Genomic DNA, 24,468 nt, shown 5'->3' with positions numbered 1-24,468 from the left:
GACCTTCATGTGCTTTCAGTCTAATAGGAGAACGAAAGTAAAACACAAAAAACAATGAGTTGAAGTGAAACATGTTCAGAGAACATGAGCTAGCAAGGCACAGTAGAGCAGTGAAGGAAGAACTTACCTGGACTTGAAAGATTGTTCCAGGATAGTGTTATAAACATAGATATGAAAAGGAGCACTACATGTACTGAATAAAGTAAGAAAGTAGACTCTAATTGAAAAGAGAATATATATATTGAGAAGTAGCAAAAACTAAATTAATTTGGCATAAAGTAAAATAAGCTTGAATTATATTTGTTAGATATAAGATGGATATAATGTTAAGTAAGATGAGCAAGTCACAAGTGAAGAAGTTCATTTCATCTATCAAACTAGAGCTCTCCTCTGAGCTCCACATTCATACCTATACATAGATATATCCTATATTCTATCTGGTCCAAAATTTAAAGTTAGTATCTTTTCCCCATAACCTCCCAGTCAACCAGCAAATTTTTAATGCACACCAACTATATTCCAGACTCTGAGCTGGAGATAGAGCCAAGAATCAGGCAGACATGGTTACAGTTTAGAAATAATACAGTTTAAAAATAACTGAAAGTGTTCATAGTACTGAGGAAGAGAAATGGGGTGTTGCAAGCCATGTAGGTAGAGACTAACCAGTGTGGGATGAGCCCTTTCAGATGAATAGTCTTTTCTGGGTATAGAGGAAGGGTGGGATGGGATATACCCAGCATAGGAATAGTGGTGGAAGAGTTTTCAGGATGAAAAGGTGACCAGGAAAGATGAAACTCAGAGAAGGAGGGAAAAGAATAGTGAGAGACAGAAAGAATCAACAAGACATGATTATTTGCTGAGAAGGGGGAGGTCTTAATAACAGCCAGAGTTCTGACAAGGTTGGTAGTACTGCCCTTTGCTTAACTAGGGAAACACTGAAGCAGGTCTCAAGAAGGAAGAAAGACTTGAGACCTCTAAGAGGATATGCCAACAGATAGTTGAAGATAGAGGTCTGATACTCAGAGAAAGGTCTTGACTAGAGATATGTATTTGCAGTTAATCAAAACAGTCTTATTAAAACTAATTAAATGGGCTGGGGATATAGCTCAATTGGTAGAGTACTTGCCTCGCAAGCACAAGGCCCTGGGTTCAAATCCCCAGCACCGCCAAAACAAAACAAAACAAAACAAAAAAATAAAACTAATGAAACAATTGGAAGTACATCATGAGAGAGTAGAGAGTACACCTAGATTAGGCCTTGGAATTGTGTATCACGTTTGCTTTGCCCCTATCCTAGTCTCAGCGAATGATATCTCTGTTTACTGTGTCCACACTACTTTTTCCTTGCCAGTCAAGTAACAAATCTTATTGATTCCATTTGTTGTCAGTTCTGTGTGAGACGGGAGACCAGGTACATATTGCCCGTTATCTGGGGAGTAGGTGGGTAGGTCCCAAAACAAAGTAGCTATTTTAAGCTTTTGAAATAACACAGGCCATGTGAGGTATGGTCACTTTGGAACACTGCCAGAAGTGAGTGGAATAGGTCAATTTTTCTGTCTGGAACACTTCAATGGAACCCAGTTCTTTATTTTTGAAACTAGATTTTTTGAAATATCCAAACTAAGCCTTGCCAGGATCAGGAATGCAATGAATTAGAATCTCCCTGATTTCCCTCAGTGAGTATGAGTGAATGCCATTCCACCTACTTAATACCCCTTCTTTTCTGAGTCTAATTAGTAGTGCTTTGCATGATCCTCTAGAAAGAGTGTTTTCATGCAAAATCACTTCTAAGCCCATTAAACCCTCAGCCTTACCCTGTCCAATCTAGAAGTCTGCATGATGACTACATGAGGTTTGACCCTCTAAGATTCGGAGGTCCCCCAGAGTATCGAGGACATTCAGCAGTTTATCTCCTGCTTCTCTACCTTGACTCTTCCATTCACTGTCTTTCAGAGAAGGGAAAGGATTTTATTTTAAGCTCCACCTATATGTTTCCAACACATGAAAATCCTGTTTACTCATTTTCATCCAAGTACAATGAATAGTACTAACCCATAATAGAAGCCAAGAGAATTCAAACACAGATTTCACTCTTGAAATTAAATCCAGAAAGTTGACCTGGTTAGTTTCACTGTACTATGTATGCTTCCATCTGTGTATCTCCTAACACCCCAAAATAATCCCATATAAAAAATTTTAAATCTTCAGTTCCTCCAAAGTTAAAATTGTACACAATCATCCTTGAATTTTTAAAATTCTGTAGTGGAGATTTTTAAAACTGGTTTTGGCTTGTTTCCCTCAGATCCAAGCTCTCACTATGTGATTACCCTGAAAGCATTTAACAACGTGGGTGAAGGCATCCCCCTGTATGAGAGTGCCGTGACCAGGCCTCACACAGGTAGGATATCCTTTCTGTCTCTGGTTGTCAGCACTTTTTGCCAGCAGCTTCTGTAGAATATTGGCATGAGGCCTACCGGATGGGTATTTGTGAAAGAAAAAGGCCAGTTTAGGTACAGACTTCAAATGAGAAGGTAAGCTTTTAACATAGAAAGTTCTGTTGATTCTTATATTTTTTGTTGGAAAATATTAAGTTTGACATGTAAGCCATTATTTGTAAATAAGTACACATAATGTGTCAGGATTTGTAGATCACAGGTGTAGTTTTGAAAGAATTAAAAGTGAGTTTTCATCTTTCAGGCATGTCGGTTATAACTAAAACAAATCAAAAAATGAAAGGACTGCTATATCCCTAGAGGAGTAGTTGCAATAGTGTATGTGATTGGAGAAGCCAATATTTGCTATGCTAGTTATCCAAGTTCCTTGGGAAAATATTTTTATGAACCTTTTATATGTTTCATATTTTTATAAAAGATACAAAGTCAGAGGCACTATCCATTTGATCAGTTATACATTTATTTTAAGTGATCAAATATTTATTATTTTAATTTGAATTATCCATTTAAAGTACCTCTAAAGTAATGTACTTACTATAAGCTATATAAAACATTCTATTTTAGATCTGAATGAGAAAGTTTATTGAAGTAAATATATGTCATTAATTTTTAAGAATATTGAAAACCAGGGGCTGGGGAGATAGCTCAGTTGGTAGAGTGCTTGCCTTGTAAGCACAAGGCCCTGAGTTCGATCCCCAGCACCCAAAAAAAAATAAGAAAACCAAAGATTTCTTTTCAGATATGCTTTTTTCCATTTGTTTCCCAGATATTTGACTCAGTCTTGTCTGCTATGTCTTCCAGATGCTTTGCATATAACACAGACTTGGCAATATTCTTATTAAAAGATAATCTCTGCACACAAACCCCTCTTTTTTTAAAAAGCTTCTGCTTCAGACCAACATTACTGCTTGTTTGTAGCACTGTCCTGTCTTCTGTGTGCTACAAGTTCTTCTAGAAATAGTTTTAGTATTCAAGAGAAGGAAAACATAAGGACAAAAGAGAATATTTAAATAAGTAGTCTTCTGCTTTCTTAAATGAAATTATTTTATTTTATGTGCCTTAAAAATAGTCTGCTGGCTAGAAACATTCAAGGAAATGTTCCTAAGTCATTGAACCCACTGACCTTTTCAAGAGTTAATACATATAAGAAAATTTCTCAAAGAATTCTAATGATTTCCGCACTTCAAAGTGCATTTTCTGTAATTAGTATGTGTCCTGACAGTCTTTGAACAAAGCCCTTGACTATAATGTCTGCTGCTCCTCTGTTATTTTTAGTCTTCATTGTACAGGAAGTACATACATGGGGACTATTGCTTTAGTATGGCAATTATTTAGAAGGCCTGTGCTATTTCAGATTTGGGGTTATAGGAAGGACTAGACACCTTAACTATATGGGAAACCCATTTTAAAATCTGAATATATATATATATATATATATATATATATATATATATATATATACACACACTTAGAAAACCTAACAAAAAATTGAGAAAGCCCAAAGGGGACCCTCTTGTATTGTCCTTGGCCCATGGTCCTTGGTGTTTTCTGTTCATTCTGGCCTGTTTTTCAGTGACACTTAGAGAATATGTCCATTACATAGGACACAACACATGAATATAGACTTTCCATGAGAGTATTCTAAAGTTCATGAAGGTTATGTAACTTGAACCCATAATAACCATGGCATTTCCCTTAACTGATGGGGCTTTATCACTGGATTGTTCTCTGGCTTTGCTATAGAATGTGCAGGCAGTAGTCCAGGGTGTTGTCAGGCTTACCTATCCTCAAGAGGAATGACCACAAGTTCCTTTGCTTTATTCAGCTGTGAGCCATTATTACCATACAGCCTCTAGACCCAAGATAGCAGCAGGTATGAAATTGATCCATTGGCTGACTGACATTCAGGACTCAGGTTTGAGAGTAGGACCCTTACATATCCAGTGACAAGCACTGATAACTCACGTCCCCAAATTCTACCATATTTACTAAAATCTCAAAACATACCATAAACTGTGTGCTGCTTGTTAAGAAATTCTATCCTTGATTTTAAAAGCAGTTTTTGTCTTTCCATATTCTTTTTTAGACAGAAGGTAGAATTTTCAAGTAATTTTAAGAAAATTCAAGCATATATATGTTAATATAATCACATTTTAATATGCCTATAGAATGCAGTGTTGAACATGGTTAATTACTACTTCTCTCAATGTTTTTCTACAAATTTTTCCTGAAAGAATGCAGGAGAACCCGGTATGGTGGTGCATGCCCGTAATCTCAGCTACTCAGGAAGCTGAGGAATGAGAATGGCAAGTTAGAGACCAGCCCCAGCAACTTAGCAAGACCCTGTCTCAAAATAAAAAGGGCTGGAGGTATAGCTCCATGGGTTCAGTCCCCAATATTAAAAAAAAAAAAAAAAAAAAAATACACAAATGGAAATATTCTTTTGAATGAATGATGGTTACCTATTAACTCTGGATTTTCTTTCTTTTTTTCCATTTCTCATTTTTCATTCCATTATACTACCCTGCATTTCCCTTTTATTTTTGTTTATGTTAAAATGCCACTTCCCTTTTTTAATTACTTTTTACCCAGACACTTCTGAAGTTGATTTATTTGTTATTAATGCTCCATACACTCCAGTGCCAGATCCCACTCCCATGATGCCACCAGTGGGAGTTCAGGCTTCCATTCTGAGTCATGACACCATAAGGATTACATGGGCGGACAACTCACTGCCCAAACATCAGAAGATTACAGACTCCCGGTACTACACAGTTCGATGGAAAACCAACATCCCTGCAAACACCAAGTACAAGGTACTGACACATTTGCTCTGGGTGAAAAAAGATAATCATTGATATTTTCTGATTTTAAAGTTCCTGATTCTTATTTTCCAGAATGCAAATGCAACGACTTTAAGTTACTTGGTGACGGGTTTAAAACCAAATACACTCTATGAATTCTCTGTTATGGTGACCAAAGGTCGAAGATCAAGCACATGGAGTATGACAGCACATGGGACCACCTTTGAATTAGGTATGTGTTGTTAGATCCCATGTCACATGGCATTTCTTCTCTTTGCAAAATATATAAGCTAATGGAAGTCCATGTTGTGCCACATTCCAAGCCATGATACTTTTTATCACCTGCTTTTATTCCCCAAGGAAAAAATTGAGTACATGAAATGACATATTTCATGACAGAACACAGTGACCAGCTACCTTGGAATAGGATTTGCTATTTCAAAATTTCAAAAATTCAAAGATGAATTTTTTTGTCACTACAAGAATATTAGCAAAAAGCAAGATAATATTATGCAAAGCTTGCTAGGAATTAAGACTTGTTTCCAATCCCAGGTCAACCATCTGCTGACTGTGATCAAGAACAAGTCCTCCAACCTTTCTTAATCTGTTTCTTTCATCCTATAAATGAAGAGTAATTCTGCCTTTCCTACTTTATAGGGTAATTGTAAGGTAAAACGAGGAACAGATGGGAAATCACGCAATGAATCATAAAGCCCTCGGTAGATATAAGAGCTTATTGTCATTAATCCTGCCTTCCTGGTAAATTAAAATTGAAAAAATGAAGTGGCATGTCCTTGACCATGCAAGTTGCAAAGCTATGCCTATTAGAGCCCAAACACTTCACTGGATGATCCAAAGCTTCCTTGAACAATTAGTGTCTTTGTAAAATTTTTCACTGGAATATCCTTTGGGTTTTTGTTTGTAAGCACAGAGAAAAGATAACTAAGCAAATTAAGGAGAGAGCAGACTGTCTAGGTTTGAGATTCTGTTTGCTTTTTTCTTCTTTTAAGCCTTTCTTTCTACTTCCCTTTGGGGCATTCTTAGCATGGAACTGGGTGTAACCACTGATAATCTCTGTCTTTGCTAGCCTCCTATGTCTTTCTGTCCTATATAAAAATAATAAAAAAACTGGAGTTATAAGTTCTGTACAGACTGGATTTGACCCTTCTGCAGTTTTTCTACAGAAAAGGGTTGGATTTGGAGAGCTAGAAATGTAATACACAAAAGTTTAAATAGGCCTTAGTTTATTTTTGTTACTAATGTTTTAAGAATATCTTTTTACTTTAATTCCAACTCATTAGCTAATAAATGAAATTTGTATTTTCCCTTAGGATGTTTGCAATTCACCAGATTTCCTTCCATCTTGTACTAGAATTCCAGTATTTTAAGAAGAGAAGAATAATTTCTTAATTTTCCTAGTAGACAGAGTTTTCAGATCTAACATGGAAACACAAAAGAGACAGTTTTCATTTTGTTGGTTTTTCTGTTGCATAAACAACTTTTTGTTAGAGCTGTAACCATAATAGTTGGCAGTGTGCTTTCAGTATAAGCTTTAAATGAAAAATGTCAGTTTTTAAATCATATCTTCTTTGAGAAAATATACCTTTTAAAAGTCACATTTGGGGGGCTGAGGTTGTGGCTTAGTGGTGGTCTTTGCCTACCATGTGTGAGGCACTGGGTTCAATCCTCAGCACCACTTAAAATAAATGAATAAAAAATAAAGTTATGGGGCTGGGGCTGTAACTCAGTGGTAGAGCACTTGCCTACCATGTGTGAGGCACTGGATTCAATTCTTAACACCACATATAAATAAATGAATAAAATAAAGGTCTATCAACATGTAAAAATATTTTTTTAAAAAATTATATTTGGTTTAGAAAACCAAATACAAGTGAGAGAGAAAATTATTTTATCCTTAAAAATATTCTAACAAAAGTAATTCAAATCTAGGGGAAGAAAGTTATCTTGAGAAAATTATACAACTTCTCTCATACTTGGTGTCCTGACCTTTAAAATAGGAATAGCAAGAGCCACCCATCAAGGTTGTCATAAATGTTAAGTGAGATACTGTTTGTGTATAGCACCTGGCAGGTAATGGGTAGTTGGTACAAACATCATTTGATTTCTCTATCTTGTATATCCCTGACCCCAGCCACGATGCAGTTCTTTATCCTCACAGTATTGTTTTTCTCTTTGGTACTTTGCATATTCTTTTTAATGGAGCTGTTTACACATAGACTGTGAGTTATTTGAAGCCAGCAGACTTTATCTTTTTTGTTTTGTACCTTTATTGTGCCTTATAAAGAAAAATGTGAATTCTATTGAAATGGATAGGAATTATTGAAAGTATTGTTATTTTGTAGTTCCTACTTCTCCACCTAAAGATGTAACAGTTGTGAGCAAAGAGGGAAAACCTAGGACCATAATAGTGAACTGGCAGCCTCCTTCTGAAGCCAATGGCAAAATTACAGGTAAAATCCCTTATGGTATGTGTTTGTCTGTGCCCTGTTCCAGGCAAGTACTGTGTTTTCAAGAGAAATGAGAATCTGAAGTCTGGCTTGTGTATTGAGTCATGATGGGCCTTGAAACTGGAGAAAGGGTTTGCTGTTTTCCCCCAGTGACATAGAAATGAGTTGCCATCTGGTGGTTCTGCCTCACACTACCTGCAAGTCTGATGAGGGTACCATTACTTTATGGACGCATTTATTTTCCTTGGGAAAGCTCTTCACTACCTGGATGGCCTTGGTGTTTATACCCCTGCCTAACACCATAGGGCAATACTCAAATAAATTTAGATTCTTTCCTTTTACCTTGAAATCCATAAAAACCTATTATGTGTCTCTTCCCACCCCAGTTCTGGGGATTGAACCCTAGGGGCTCTACCACTGAGCTACCTTTCCAGCCTTTTTAATTTTTTGAGGCAAGGTCTCACTAAATTGCCAGCTAAAACTGGCCTTGAATTTGCAGTCTTCTTGTCTTAGTCTCCCTTGTCGCTGGAATTACAAGTGTACACCACCAGCCCCATTAGGCTTTAAATTCTTCCCTCCACACCCCCTCACCCTGCCCAAGGCCTGCTCTTTCAGATTTCTATGCTTGTACAACTAGAGTTAAAAGTTTGAATTTCCATAGACCTTTAAAGGTTCTTGGAATTCTTCTTTGGACTTCCAGAGGAAAACCTTCCACAGTAGAGAGGACACCATGACCTTCTCATCTTTATCAAGGAGTGAAACCTGATGGGATTGGGCTGCCGATCATTCCCTTTGGAGACCTTAATCTATGTAGGTGAATGCTGAGGAACCAGAGTTTGCCTTCTGAAATATGAATAAGGTGACCTAAAGAAATAGAAGGCATTTCTTAGCACTGCCTTATTTTAGCTCTCAGGAGGAATACCTTCCCATAAATCCTGATCTTCATGTCATTCCATTTTTGGGTTTTGGCTTTGCCTTTTCCATAAAACAAGCTGCAGGATATGGTGGTGCACACCTATAATCCCAGCACTCAGGAGGCTGAGTCAGGAGGATCTCAAGTTCAAAGCCAGCTTCCACAACTTAGCAAGACCCTAAGTCATTTAGCAAGACCCTGTCTCAAAATAAAACATAAAAAGAACTAGGGATGTGGCTCAGTGGTTAAGCACCCCTAGGTTCAATCCCCAGTACAAAAAAGAAAAAAGAATTAAGCATAACTTGACATGAATTACATTTTACTTTGTCTTTTAAAACCAGTACCACCACCTTGCATTTTTGTACTGTGTGGACACACAGGTACATGTGTTTGGGAGGCTTCCTGTCTTATCCATGGGGATTGCACGCCCCCTGGTGGAAGTATCCGGTGACAGTTGACTTTGGCCTCACCCACTGAATTTGCAGTCTTAACACTGGGAGAACTTAAGTAGAGTTTGCTTCCCATCTGCCTGGAGTTTTTACTCTGGAAGATCACTTTGATGTGAGCCAAAATAGCGTGTCAAGCCATTATTTTCAAAACTGCAATATTTTCATTGCTAGGCACTTGAGGGTGCGCTAATCAAATAGTACACTATAATTTGCATATGATATAATAGGCATTATTTTACTTCCTGGTTTCAAAAAGAAAAGCAGGAATGAGATTTTTTTTCCCCCTTAACTCCTTTGGACAGGTTATATCATATATTACAGTACAGATGTGAATGCGGAGATACATGACTGGGTTATTGAGCCTGTCGTGGGTAACAGGCTGACTCACCAGATTCAAGAGTTAACACTTGACACGCCATACTACTTCAAAATCCAGGCCCGGAATTCAAAGGGCATGGGGCCCATGTCTGAAGCTGTCCAATTCAGAACACCTAAAGGTAAAGCTATCTGATCTGAGGGTTTTGTTATGTCTCTTTAGTGGGGTTATGCTTACACATAACACTTTAGCATGTAGAGACTATGAGTAATATGAGGAATCTAATGATGAGCTCATCAGCCACAGCTTGAAGATTTATCCCAAAAGATCCCTTACCCAAAATCAGTTCTCCCCAGGGTTATTGGCCTCACTGTATCACATACAGGGTAACTTTGGCTGCAGGCTATTTGGGGATGATGAAATGCAGTGATATAAAAGTTTTTCCCAATTAAGTCAGATGTGTTTTTTTTTTTGGGTTCCTATTATAAGTGATATAACATGTTATTCTGATGAATGGTTCTCTTTCAATACACACAGGTTCTTAAAAGGCTTATTTGTGTACCTTTGTAGAGAACAAGAGACTAAAAGTGGCCTTAAAATAAGAAAATGAAGATACAATATTGAACTAAGCATAGGCTAATAAAATTTAGTTGGGGACTGAATCATGGAAATCGAAAATATGGATTTCTTTTCTGTTAGCACTAAAAACAAGACTGTTTGGAAGCTTGTGGGGATTTTATTTTTTTCCTTTAAAACTTTTGTCTGTCCCATCTTCAAAGCTTTTGATCCTTACTTTTGTTTTTTCTTCCCCTGTGCTTGGCCTGTTAGCGGACTCCTCTGATAAAATGCCTAATGATCAAGGTAAATGAGTAGATGGCCTTTTCTTTCCTTTCCTCTTTCATGACCTATTCTGAGCTTTTTGTTTTTTTCTTTTTTTTTTTTTTTTCCTTGAAAATCAGCCAAGTGGAGTTGAGTCCATGTTTGTGGTACTTAGAGTATCTGAAAAACTGGGGGATTTACTTAGCAGTTAAATAGATTGCCCGGGGGGGAGAAATTGAGTTGGATAAACTGAGTCCTGCAACTGTAGGAGATTGGCCTTAAGTATAGGTCAGATTTTCCTCCTTGTATACTGAGATATTGAAGTTATATAACAATAGGATAGGCATTAGACTCACAAGAGTCCAGTGATACCATTTTTTCCTGTTTGCATCATCGAGAATTATTAGTGTCTCTAAATAAAAAGTTGTTGTCAAAGTCAATACCCTGGGTCCTCCCACTAATAAACTACAAATTTATCCTACTAATATTGTATAATTAATTACCCATGACCTAGAGTACTTTATTGATTATATTACAAGGAGTTAACTCAGAGCTATTTTCCATTTCTTCTCAATATATCTGATAATTTTAAAAGAGAATAAAAACTACTTAACATGGAAATCTAGGAAGCATGGACTTCAGTGTCACCTTTTTTGAAATCATCGTTTGGTACTCTTCTTTACTGTAATTACTGTTTTGGAGGGTTAACTGATTTTTATTTTTCTCTGAGAAGTCGACAAAAGCTATTTTCCCATACTGAGAGCACTAAAAGTAAATTTAATAATTACTCCTGTGGTTTAAGGATAGTTATTATAAGTAAAAATCTTTGGATCTTGGTTAAGGCATGAAGAATCAAGAACTTGAGGTATTGATTTATGGCTTTGGACATGTGTTTGTGTTCAGTGAGTCTGTTGCTGTACATCAGGGAAACTGGAAACATACTTTTTGGAGAAACTGCAATACACTTTTTTTGTATGTGTGGAAGCATCAGAATATAAAAGTAATTATATGTGCTCAAAATATAAATGTGTGCTCTTTGTTCTGTCACTCACTTGATAGCCAGAGTACAATTCTTAGCTGCACCTCACCTCTGCTAATTTAAAATTCTTTACCTATTGATACTTTTGGTGCTAGATTCATCCTTGAAATTTCTTGTTCATGATTTAAAAGAAAATATTGGGAAATAGGGGAATATAAACCAACCAGTTTATTGGCACAAGGTGTTCTTTGGTAATTGTTTACATGACACAGTGCTCTGGATAATTAGGCTTAAACATAGCCCACCTGATGACCACATACACTGAAATATAAACCTTAAAATGTTAAACCATTTCTGCCAACTAGGCTTTTTCAGAGTAAAAAGCATATGAAGAACTGAAATTTGTCATACAGTGTGTACCATTTGGGAAAAATGATGGCATCAACAGTAAGGGAATAAAGTAGTTAAGTGTAGGTGATAGAAAGGGGGTCAGGGACTGAGTTAGATTCTAGACTATGCCCTTTTGGATATCCAAGAAGTTCCATTGCTTTCTTTTGGGGGTTTCAGCTTCTGAAATCAATAAATGTTGTTTTAGTCTCTAGGTTTATTCTGTTAAATTAACTACTTACAGACAACTTGAGATTTGTATTTTGTTTCCTTAAAGTCTAATAACATATGAAAGGACTTCACATTTGCTCTAATCTGTTACAGAAACACATCTAGTTTATGTATTTCTGGTCAAGCTTTATTTGTAGAAATAACTCATTTATGTGTTTGCTAAAGTTCCTTGCTCTCTGCTTCTGTAAAGGGAAAGAATGTATTCAGTGTATTCTTCCATGAAATTTCATTATGCTTATAATAATAGTGGTTAACATTTATTGAACAGTTATATTCCTAAATATCGGGCAATTTTCAGAATATTTCATGGTATTAAATTTCCATGTAATCCTCACAGGAGTTTTGGGTGTAGATACCATTATTATTCCTGTTTACAATAAGGAAACTGAGGCACACAGAGAATAGTAGAGTAATTTGATGGAGCCAGTGTTCAAGCAGTCGCTTCAGCACTAGGCTGTATTAACTACAAGGAGTAGATTTTGCTTTGCAGTTCTTTCAGACCTCTTTTCAAGAAGAGCATGATACTGCTTTCTGGCCATAACCTTGGATTGAAGGATACTTTTGCCTTAGCTCTACAAATATGAAGAACAAGGTTAAAGACCAAGAATGAGAATTAAAAAAAAAAAAAAGCCCTAATATTCACATTTTCTGAGTCTTCCTGCTGGGGTGGCCCCAAGCCTGAAGTTAGCAGTCACTTGCCTATGCCCTAAGATAATTGATTAGGAGCTAGTATTCTTTATGAACAGATAGAGGGAAGACTGGTTTTGCTATCTTGGATCTTTAGGTGAGACAACAGGAACTGAGAACCCAGTTTAAACCTCCACTTATCTTCTGCCCCTGCTTAGGCCAACTTTACACATGGAATGCCAACTTTAGAATTTGAGAAAAGAATCAAAACAATATTGATTGATACCTGCTAGGCCAACATAACCAGGTCCCTTGGAAAAGTACAGTTCTTTAATGTTGACATCAACCTAACTAATCCCCTTTGTTCCTTTCCCTGAAGACACTACTTCTGCTAAGTAGTCCTGTCTTCCTGTCCCCACTTCCTAAATAGCAGAGTGACATTCTCTTCACAGCCATGGAACAAAGGTGTCAGCCTTTCAGATGCTCATTGCTATACCTTAGTTTGCTTTGCACACAGACACTGCATTTTCCCCTTGTTTATGTGCTACTTCTCACAGAGTATACTGAAAACAATTTTTTAAAAAATATATTCACTGGCTATGAAGTGGACTGTCACACCACTGTGTTGGGTCATTATTGACATGATTTCTTCTGCTTTAGCCTCAGGGTCTGCAGGAAAAGGAAGCCGGCTGCCAGACCTAGGATCCGACTACAAACCTCCAATGAGTGGTAATGCTCTTCCTACGGCTTTCCTATGGCTTTCTGAGCCTCCTATGGACATTAATTAGTTTGCCTAAAATCTCAAAATGTCTTTGGTAGCTTTAGTGGTAGATTATAACATATTAATCTATTTCCTTTTATTTAGCAGATCTTGCATTAGGCATTTTATGATAAATGTTTGCCTAATGAAAGCCCATTCGTTACAGGACCTGTAAATAAAATTGTTTCCCAACATAGTCAAGATAAGATGGATTACTGAGCAAATGATTCTTTGTGTTGCCCACTGCCTCTATAAAAGTTAAACTTTAAAAACTAAATCTTCAAATAGGATTAGCAGTTACCCAAAACAAGTCAAAGAAATGCTTCAGAATCATTAAGTTCTTCCAGTACTATTTACTGCACTGTTTTTAGTTTGGAAATTCTAGAAAGTTCTTCCCCTCTGCTTACCATCCTAAGAGCTGTTGATGCCTTCTCATTTAAAAACTTCTCCTTTTCTACAGAACTTTATTCACCATCTCTAAGTTATTTTCACACATGAAATCACATTTGATTCTCATAACGCAGGGATGTAGGGAAGACAGATAATTATTATCACTGGAAAAGTAATGTGCCTCGGGCCACCCACTAATTCTGGTACAAGACCAAAATCCAAGGCTTCTATCTTCTGATTGAGTTGTCTTCACTGTCACATGCAACCTACAGAGCTAGATATGAGAATCCAAAGTTGCAAAATGTCCACAAAATTAGTTACTAGAACTGACCCTTATGTCTTGTCACCTCTGCCCAGTAGTCATATGAAAGAGAAAGGCCTGTCTTTTAGAGATACATGGTCTAATTGTGGAACTACAATGGTCTCTTAATCTCCAACTGTCTCTTTAAGTAAAAAGGGACACTGCCCATGCTTCAATGAAATCAAACTGTTTTTAGGAGAACCAAACTTGCACATTTCAAAAATTTTTTATGCTCCAGTTTTAAGACTTTGTTTATTAAATCTCTCCTCCTTATTGTGTTTGTTACATTTTGTGCTGTTCACAGTAAAATATCAAGGCTGTGAGAAAATAATTACTTCTTTGTCTTTTCTTTTACTTTTAGACATGCATATTTTTAAAGGTTCAGAATCTATGTGGCAAGTCGTGGAAGGAGGTTGAGTAACAAGCTATACCCAATAGAGAAAAGGGAAGACTTTGTAAAAGAGGTGATACCTCACCCAGGTCTTAAAGGATACAGAGATTGCTTAATGTCAGGGAAGGGGTTGGACATTCCAGGAAGCACTAATGTGTGCAAAGACATGGAAGTGTAAAATAACCTCCTCTGCAGGGATCCCACTGACAGAGATTTGAGTTGAAAAGGTAGATTAGAACCAGTCTGGCAAGAACTCAGAAGCAATGCTAAGAAATTTGAGCTTTTTCCTAAACATAACATGTAAAATGACACCTTTGGTACACTGAAACTTTGACTTACTCACTGTCTACTCTTTTTACTCTCATAAAGTGAAGGATGAGTTGGGGGCTAAGAATATGAAGTCATTCCAGGCGCTGTGGTGCACACCTGTAATCCCAGTGGCTTGGGAGGCTGAGGCAGAAGGATCACAAGTTAAAAGCCAGCCTCAACAATTTAGAGAGACCCCTCCCCATCTCAAAATAAAAAAACACAAAAAGAACTGGGGATGTAACTCAGTGGTTAAGTGCCACTGAGTTCAATCCCTGGTACCAAAAAGAAAAAAAAACAAGTCAGGAAAAACAGCAGTTAGGAAACTATTGCAGTAGTCCAGATGAGGCATAAAGAAATAGCAAGTTATATCATCTCAGGGAGGGATATCAATACTCCTTTGGCTTGTCATTCTTGTACTTGAATGGAAGCTTTTGTTTGTCTTGTGTATTAGCTCAGCACTGCTGTTAATAACAGTGTAAAGCCCTACTCTAACATGAGCAGTAAGGTTAATTTTATTGGCCCCAGTACCATAGTCTTCCCCAAATATAAAAATGTTATTTTATTGAAAGTCAGTATGTACAATTTAAGTTGTCTGCTTACCTTTTTCTCAGAAATGAAGGATAAAATGATTGGACCACATGTAAAAGAATAATCTCTTAAGCCCTTCTAAATCAGCCCTAGATTTAGCACTGTGCTTGCATGATATCTCTAAAATCATAGATTCAAAGTTGAAAGGGCAGCTAATCCAGTGTTGTAAAAGGGATTCCCACAATGAGTGTAAGTTTGGATTAGATCATAAATTTATAGGTCAGGTGGTATATGAGAATCACTTAGGAAATTTTTTTAAAACACAGATTCTCAGACCATACCTTTCATGAGATTTCATAACCTTCTACAAGATTCCACACTGGTTGGATGCCTCTTCTTAAGTACTTGTAATAACCAAAGACTTTTTACTAAGCAAGACAGCTCATCCCTTGTTATTTAGCTCTGATTCTTGGAAAGATAAAAGAGAGTAGAAGGAAATACCCCAGATATCCTTGGTGGTTAGATCTTTATGGTGGGATTTACCACATTTTATAATGTGAGCATGCATGACTTAAATAATGAAGTGGGAAGCAAAGAAATACATTTTGAGAACTGGAAGACAGCAAGATTTAGAGCTACATTACTGAAGTCCTTCATAAAAGCCTGGATCTTATCCTGTATGCAATGAGGAAACAGTAATAATAGATGAAAAAAAAGTATTTCTTTAAGGTCCTAAATGATCTGGCCTCTTCCTGGCTTCATCTCCATCTCTTTTCTCCTCACCATCTCTTTTTTTCCTCACCATCTTCTCTCTAACTTGCATCTGTCTGCACTTAAGTGTTGCTGGCTGCCTTTCCCTGCCTCAGGGTCTTTCCGCTAGCTCTTCCCTCCCTCTAAAGTGTTCTCCACTCAGGTCTTTGTATGATGGGATCTTTCTTGTGGTTCAAATATCAGTTCAAATGCCATCCTCTAGAGAAGCTTTTTCTTAAAGCAAAGTGAACTTAGAATCCAAGTCACAGATTCTAGGGGTCTGTTTCCTGCATAGTTTGTCTCCACAGGACTCTTGAGAGGTTATAAGAATGTTCACGTGCAGTCTCCAGATACGCTTCTCTGTGATGGAAAGTGACAGTGTCTACCATGGCATAGAGTCCTATGCTGCCTTGTGCCATTTGGACAATACCAGGGAGAATGACCTCCTGGGGGTATCCATATTGGATTCAGAGAAACTTTTTAACTACTTAGTCTTAATAAGCCACCCAGTCACTATCATACTCCTCATTTACTTTTTTTTTCATAGCACTGATTATTAACCAGGAATTTCTTATTTATTTATTGTTTATCCCAGTTCCACCCCCACCATTCACATCTTTGTTGTTCACCATTGCATAATTAATATTTAGAATAATGACTGGCACATGGTGACCACTCAATGGATATTTGTCAAATTAATTTATATGTGCAGATCTGCTTTTCCTCAAGTTGAGTAGGGAAGCTGACTATATAGGCTGTATGTCTATAAAAACAGAGCAGGCTGAGGATATAACTCAGTTGTGGAGCACTTGCCTAGAATGTGTAAAGTCCTGGGTTTGCTTCTAGCACCAAAAAAAAAAAAAGAAGAAGAGAAGAAATATAAAAACAGGGATGATATTATTCAGGTGATTTTTTTGTAATCTCATATACCTGTATGTTAGGAAAAACTTTTGCTTTGTATGAATGTACATTTTTAAGATAGTTTTGAAAGCCAATACAAATGATTTAGAATAGTGCTTTTCAGAATGGATTTTTATTCTATAAGACACCAGAGAATCCTTTGTTTGTCCAAGTATACCTGAAAGCCCTTGAATGTTCAGCACGATTCAAGAAACTTACAGGAAACAATCTTTGAGCACGACTCTATGCTGAGCACTACACATAAGGTGGACTTGAGTGTATAGCCTAGACAGACATATTCATTTGGCACTTTATATGGCATGGTTCTGATATTATGAAGGAAGCTTACCCGGAGTATCTTGGAGTGTTTCTGTAGCCTGATTGAATTGTGCACTTTTAAAATTCTCTACCAAACTAACAGGTGTGTCATTTTTGCTCTTCAGGAAGCAACAGCCCTCATGGGAGCCCCACCTCTCCTCTGGACAGTAACATGCTGCTGGTCATCATTGTTTCTGTTGGCGTCATCACCATTGTGGTGGTTGTGATCATTGCTGTCTTTTGCACAAGGCGCACCACATCTCACCAGAAAAAGTAAGGGGCCCCAAATGTAGCCCGTAGATATTGTGGTATCTTTTTTGTTGATGTTGTTGTTGTTATCTTCTATGTGACTTTTGCATTTAGAGTGGTACAAAGAATTAAAACATAAATACATGATAAACAGTTTTAAATACAGCCATATGCACCACATATCAACGTTTTGGTCAACAAGGGACTGCTGATATGAAGGCAGTCCCATAAGATGATAAAAAGTTTCAATCATCTAGTAAACAAATAAAGAAGAGGCAAGAAAAAAAGAAACTGTAGAAGAAAAAGAACCCCCCAAGAAAATTCAGTAAAGCATTCAGCCAAAGCTTTTGTAGACCTCAGCAATCTCCTTAAAAAGTTTAAAAACGTGGACCCCAACACAGAAAGGTTTTCATTAAGAGGAACGTTCATGGTGCATCTACTTATAATCAAATCTGTAATAAAAATAAAGAAACAAACCAAGCAACCCACCTCCTTAAGAAGAGCCTCAGGAGGGTTCAGGAAGAAGGTGATATTATCCTGGGGAACAAAGTTTCATATATGTTAATGGGAACAAGATGTGGAGGTGGGAGACAAAAGATAATGATAAACCCATACAGGCCCAGGCTAACGGGTATTTATGCCTTAGTTTTTAACAAAAAGTAAAAATTTAAAAAAACATTTATAAAGGCCATCTACGCTAAGCCCATGGCTAATATCATTCTAAATGGTGAAAAACTGAAAGCGTTCCCCCTAAAAACTGGAACAAGGCAGGGATGCCCTCTTTCACCGCTTCTATTCAACATGGTCCTTGAGACTCTAGCCAGAGCAATCAGGCAAACCAAAGAAATTAAAGGGATACGAATAGGAAAAGAAGAACTCAAACTATCCCTGTTCGCTGATGACATGATTATATATTTAGAGGAACCTGGAAATTCCACCAGAAAACTTTTAGAACTCATAAGTGAATTCAGTAAAGTAGCAGGTTACAAGATCAATGCTCATAAATCCAATGCATTTTTATACATAAGTGATGAATCTTCAGAAAGAGAAATTAGGAAAACTACCCCATTCACAATAGCATCGAAAAAAATAAAATACTTGGGAATCAATCTCACAAAAGAGGTGAAAGACCTCTACAATGAGAACTACAGAACACTAAAGAAAGAAATTAAAGAAAACCTTAGAAGATGGAAAGATCTCCCATGTTCCTGGATAGGCAGAATTAATATCGTCAAAATGGCTATACTACCTAAAGTGCTATACAGATTCAATGCAATTCCAATTAAAATCCCAATGATGTACCTTGCAGAAATAGAGCAAGCAATTATGAAATTCATCTGGAAGAATAAAAAACCTAGAATAGCTAAAGCAATCCTCAGTAGCAAGAGCGAAGCAGGGGGTATTGCAATACCAGATCTTCAACTCTACTACAAAGCAATAGTAACAAAAACGGCATGGTATTGGTACCAAAATAGACAGGTAGATCAATGGTACAGAATAGAGGACATGGACACAAACCCAAATAAATACAATTTTCTCATACTAGACAAAGGTTCCAACAATATGCAATGGAGAAAAGATAGCCTCTTCAACAAATGGTGCTGGGAAAACTGGAAAACTATATGCAATAGAATGAAATTAAACCCCTATCTCTCACCCTACACAAAACTCAACTCAAAATGGATCAAGGACCTCGGAATCAGACCAGAGACCCTGCATCTTATAGAAGAAAAAGTAGGTCCAAATCTTCAACTTGTTGGCTTAGGATCAGATTTCCTTAACAGGACTCCCATAGCACAAGAAATAAAAGCAAGAATCAACAACTGGGATAGATTCAAACTAAAAAGCTTTCTCTCAGCAAAGGAAACTATCAGAAATGTGAAGAGAGAGCCTACAGAGTGGGAGAATATCTTTGCCAACCATACCTCAGATAGAGCGCTAATTTCCAGAATCTATAAAGAACTCAAAAAACTCTACACGAAGAATACAAATAATCCAATCAACAAATGGGCTAAGGAAATGAACAGACACTTCACAGAAGAAGATGTACAAGTAATCAACAGATATATGAAAAAATGTTCAACATCCCTAGTAATAAGGGAAATGCAAATCAAAACTACCCTAAGATTTCATCTCACCCCAATTAGAATGGCGATTATCAAGAATACAAGCAACAATAGGTGTTGGCGAGGATGTGGTGAAAAAGGAACACTCATACATTGCTGGTGGGGTTACAAATTAGTGCAGCCACTCTGGAAAGCAGTGTGGAGATTCCTCAGAAAGCTTGGAATGGAAACACCATTTGACCCAGCTATCCCACTCCTTGGCCTATACCCAAAGGACTTAAAGTCAGCATACTACAGAGATACAGCCACATCAATGTTCATTGCTGCTCAATTCACCATAGCCAGATTGTGGAACCAACCTAGATGCCCTTCAGTTGATGAATGGATAAAGAAACTGTGGCATATTTATACAATGGAATATTACTCCGCAATGAAGAATGATAAAATTATGGCATTTGTAGGCAAATGGTCGAAATTGGAGAATATCATGCTAAGTGAGATAAGCCAATCTCAAAAAACTAAAGGACGAATGATCTCGCTGATAAGCGGATGAGGACATATAATGGGGGGTGGGACGGGCTAGCATTAGGTTTAGGGTTAGGTTTAGAGTTAGGCTAAGGAGAGCGGTAAGAATGAAGGAAAGAAGGACTGTGTAGAGGGAAAAGAGGGGTGGGAGGGGTGGGAGGGGTGGGGGGGAGGGGAAAAATAAAATAAACATCATTACCCTATGTAAACGTAAAAAAATAAAAAAATAAATAAATAAATTAAAAAAAACATTTAAATAGAAAAAAGCCTGTAGAATAAACATGTGAAGAAAGATTTTCATACAAGTGTACAATGTGTTTTTACACTAAGTGTTGTTGTGAAAGAAAGTTTTTAAAAACTTAGAAGTTTATAAAATAAAAAAGTTACAGCAAGCTAAGCTTAATTTGTTGAAGAAAGAAAAATATCCTTTATAAATTCAGTGTAGTCTAAGCATACAGTGTTTATAGAGTCTACATTAGTGGACAGCCTTCACAATCATTCACCGCTCACTCACCAGCTCACCCTGAGCATGCTCCATTCATGCTCCTAAGTGTCCTATACAAGGATACCACTTTTTCTCTTTTAAACCATATTCTAATCGTACCTTTCCTGTTTCAAAATACAAATATTTATCTTTGTGTTACAATTACTTTCAGTATTCAATACCATAACATGCTGTACAGTTTTGTAGCCTCAGTATGCTACACCATATAGCTTAGGTGCGTAATAGACTATCCCATCTAGATTTGAATAAATGTGCTCTATGATATTCACATGATGACATAATCACCTGAGTTTCTCAGAAGGTACCATGTTGTTAAATATTTTAAAAGGAGATGGAAATTGGTTCATCTTAGAAATGTGTGTCAGTCGGGGTCCTGGCAGGAAGAACTGATGCTTTCAAAAGGGACTATTATAAGTCATAGGTGGGGTTAGGGAAAAGTGGGCAGAGATGTTCAAGAGCTAGCAACAGTGATAAGATACAATCACCCTTAGTCCTAAAAAGGCAAGAGGAGAGAGCTGTTTCAAAGAACTAAAGCAGTGGAAGAGGGCTTCCTGTCAGGAACATGGTGGAGCTAAAGGAAGGTTTCCCAGCAGGGAGGGGCAGGAGTAAAACACCTCCTACCTCCAGTGTTGTGCCAGGAGCAGGATTGCCAAGTATGCATAGTTTATTTAGCTCAACTTCCCAGGTTTCAAAGCCAAACAGGGAAGAGATGTAAGTGGGAGCGGTCCAGCGTTGATGGTTGCCCTTCTGAACATTGTATATGCACACAACAAGCCAGATGCTCTAGGGTTTGTGGGCAGGCCTACAGCAAGCTATGTCACACAGCACAAGTGCCAGCCAAGGTAGAAGAAAGCCATAGGCCTCTTAATAAGTTCAAGATTAATAATATTTTTAAAGAAATATACCACATATAAGGTTGGTGGGCTAATTAAAGGGGTTGCTTTAGTGAATAATAAAAAGTTGTTGATAACACATTAGTTTCACAGAGAGATTAAATGGCTGGTGGCCCTGAAAACTTCGACTCTGCATCACATTCAACACAATTCCTGAGTTACCCTAGTAGTAAAAATACAGTAGAATAAAATTACATTAGTTATAGAGTCCTGAAAGATCGTAAAATGGAATTTTGCCCCATAGAAGAGGAAGAAATTTGTGAGTGTGCCTATGATTAACTCTCAGACAAGGTCTACCCAAGACAAGAAGGCATGTATTTAATAATGATAAATTTGTTTTCAATGTACAGGGTAGGTACAAAATACCCTATAACTGTAGCTAGTAATATTTTGTTATTTTCTGTAGGTTATGTGATATTTTAAATCTCTCTCTTCTGCCCAAATAAAGAAGCTTCCCATAGCTTATATTACATCACTTTTCCAAGAGAATGAGGGCTCCTTTTATATGACTCCTGACCACTGCCTCTTAGAGCTTTCCCTGTCTGCTTTTGATGATAGAAAACTGTTTCTCTTAAAAGCCTCAAAGACTACATTTTTTTCTACTCTAGAACTTTTCTGCAAGCTTTATTTGGCATTTCACATTTATCTATCTTTATAAACTTGCTTTTTTGTCTAGTTTTAGAACTCTTGATATCTTTCTTTATTAGAATCTAAAAACCAAAATGACAGAATTCCTTAGTTATTTGGAATATTTAAAATTCAGAATAAATAAAAAATAAGACACTCAGTCTTCAGATTGAGACTAGGAAAATTAGTTGGTAATAGACTTTGTATTTAAAACCTGCAAATTCTACAGATTTGGATCCCTTAGGTTTAAAATAATTATATCAGATCTTCAAAAAGAATTTCACCTTCCCTTTCTCCAGTGATCTACTTTTCTTCCTACTCAATACCTAAAGTATCTCCTATTTAGATGGTAACCGTTTATAGGTATAGTATTTTACGACCTCAAAGTTGATAGGAAATTTAGAGTCTAACCCCTCATAGTTTCTTAGCACATTCCCTTTAGACCCTTAACTCTCAAAAGATAACTTGGGCATCTCCTGCCTAAAGAAGGTAGAAGTCATCAAATGATGTACTAGTTAGTTTTTTGTTTTTGTTTGTTTTTTTTTCCCCCACAGGGAATCACATAAGGGAATTTATTAAGCAAACAGAGTGTCTCCCTGCAGGGTAAGAGAGAAAATAAGAGGAAAAGAGAACGGAAAGAGAAAGGGCGCACGCTAGAGAGAGTGGAAAGCGAGGAGGAGGAAAAGCAAGTGTGTAGGAGAGAGAAACAAGAGAGGAAAGATGGCAGTTGAATTCCGCCGGGCTAACAGGGGACCAATATTGGAGAAGGATACTTGCAAGCTGACTGATGAACCAATAGCTAGCTAGGATGTTCACAGATTGACAAGTGGTTGGGAGGCGCGGAAAATGGCTGCACCAGAAAGGGCGGGGAGAGCAGCTTTATACATTACATTCCCCAGTTTCTGTTTTTATAAGAAAATCTTTTGCTCTCCAGTTCTTTCCGAAGCCTTCTCTCTCCTTCCTGCCTAAGTGACTGGGGCTGGTTTTGCAGGTGAGATGTAAAAAGTCCATTCTCCTTCCAGACTTCCAAAGGCAGGTGGTTTTCATAGACTTCATTTTCTCAATTTGACTGATCCCCTATTTCTACACTAACTGCCTGTCCCCAATTCTGATTTCATTCACCCCTCTAATTTTAGGAACTCCTTCACTGTAGGGAAAGGGGTTCGATGACTGCTCTGGCTTCTTCGAGCTGGAAGAGGGCAGCATGGGGCAAGCAGTTTGGAGTTCCCTTTTTAGAAATCAGGTCAATTGAGGGGTCCAAGGTAGAAGTCCGGTTGGGAAGAGCAGGTTGTAAAGGCATCTGGGGATGGGTGCTTCTATGAGAGAAGAACAAAAATACATGAATACTGAAATGAGATTGATACAATATAAATGTTGCAGAATCTGGAACATGCCAATGAATATCATAAAGGTGACAGAAGTCAATAATTCCTCACCAGGGGTTGGAAGAACTGAGAAGTTGTTCCCATAACAAGGCCTAGCAAAGGCTGGAGAGGATAAGGCCTTTATTTGGGAACTTTAACATTGTCCAGGTTATCAGGAATGTAAACACAACATTTAGTAGAGATCTCTATACTTCTGTTACTAGCAAACATAGATTAAGCCTACCTGTGTCTGTAGGCTTTAAACTGACTAAATCTTCTGACTCTGGCAATTTCTCTTGATAGTTATTAGGCACATTTGCCTAAGAATCTCTTTTGTAGCTTTTAGTCTTTATTCTAGTGGGCTAACACAAGTGTACATCTTAAGTTACATTTAAATATTATTTCTTTTAAATGCCCAAGAATGGCTATATTTGGTCTTCACTGTTTTTCTAGGTGTTTAAGATCAAGTTGGTCAAAGTGACCTGTTCCTGTCTATTAAAGAGTCAGCTGAGTTTCCACAGGGGTCACTCATAGAGAACTTAAGAGCAGCTTCTTAGCTCCTTTAGTGCCATTGGTTAGGCAGGGTCTCCTCGATGAGGTGGCTTCCCTTGAAAGCACCAGGGATGTCTCCCTTTTTCCTTGACCCTCCTCTGCAGCAGGTGCATTGAGTGGCTTTTCCTCTAGTGGCCTCATCAATCTCCTTGATCAGGAGGTTGTGTGACCCAGAGTTGCAAACCTCCTTAGAGAAGTCCTCTTGTTCCCTGGGTTCAGGCTGACTTTGAGGGCAAGACCCAAATATGGACTTTTCTTGACCTCTGTATTTAATCTCAATCTCTAAATTTGATCTTAACCATCAAGCAAGTCAGTCTCACCAGTCATAAAGTAAGAGTACTGGGCTTTAGCTTCATTGTCTATAACTTTACAGTTATTTATCCCCTTTTATCTAATTGGGGACTACATTATCTGTCCTATAGGTGATGGCTTTTCAAGTTAATCTATGGTGTAATTCTGCAAAATATTAATCAGGCAACAGAGTTTACAAGGAAAATACAAAATGGAATCACCAACAGTAAAATATTCAGTTTGTGCAATAGCTTTCTTGAATTTTGGCTGAGTTATATCCCGTTTGAGATCACAGTAATCTTT

At 37.4% G+C, this 24,468-nt stretch overlaps 1 protein-coding gene across 8 annotated transcripts in view; it reads left to right on the top strand.

Annotated features, from left to right (window-relative positions):
* The window catches only part of Neo1 (neogenin 1), a 233,012-nt gene that overhangs the window by 190,582 nt on the left and 17,962 nt on the right, over positions 1-24,468 (top strand). For 4 of the 8 annotated variants that reach the window (XM_047538940.1, XM_047538935.1, XM_047538939.1 and 1 more), the window contains exons 16-23: positions 2,303-2,398; positions 5,046-5,269; positions 5,351-5,489; positions 7,621-7,728; positions 9,390-9,584; positions 10,232-10,264; positions 13,107-13,175; positions 17,219-17,366. In XM_047538940.1, coding sequence (XP_047394896.1) covers positions 2,303-2,398; positions 5,046-5,269; positions 5,351-5,489; positions 7,621-7,728; positions 9,390-9,584; positions 10,232-10,264; positions 13,107-13,175; positions 17,219-17,366 — 1,012 coding nt within the window. The remainder of the gene's footprint in view (positions 1-2,302; positions 2,399-5,045; positions 5,270-5,350; positions 5,490-7,620; positions 7,729-9,389; positions 9,585-10,231; positions 10,265-13,106; positions 13,176-17,218; positions 17,367-24,468) is intronic. The other 4 variants (XM_047538938.1, XM_047538933.1, XM_047538934.1 and 1 more) reach the window with 3 other exon arrangements.

Source organism: Sciurus carolinensis, chromosome 2 (genome assembly GCF_902686445.1).
Source record: "Sciurus carolinensis chromosome 2, mSciCar1.2, whole genome shotgun sequence".
Classification (NCBI taxonomy): domain Eukaryota; kingdom Metazoa; phylum Chordata; class Mammalia; order Rodentia; family Sciuridae; genus Sciurus; species Sciurus carolinensis.
Note: the sequence above shows the minus strand (reverse complement) of the source record. Positions and strands in the feature narration are given on the sequence as shown.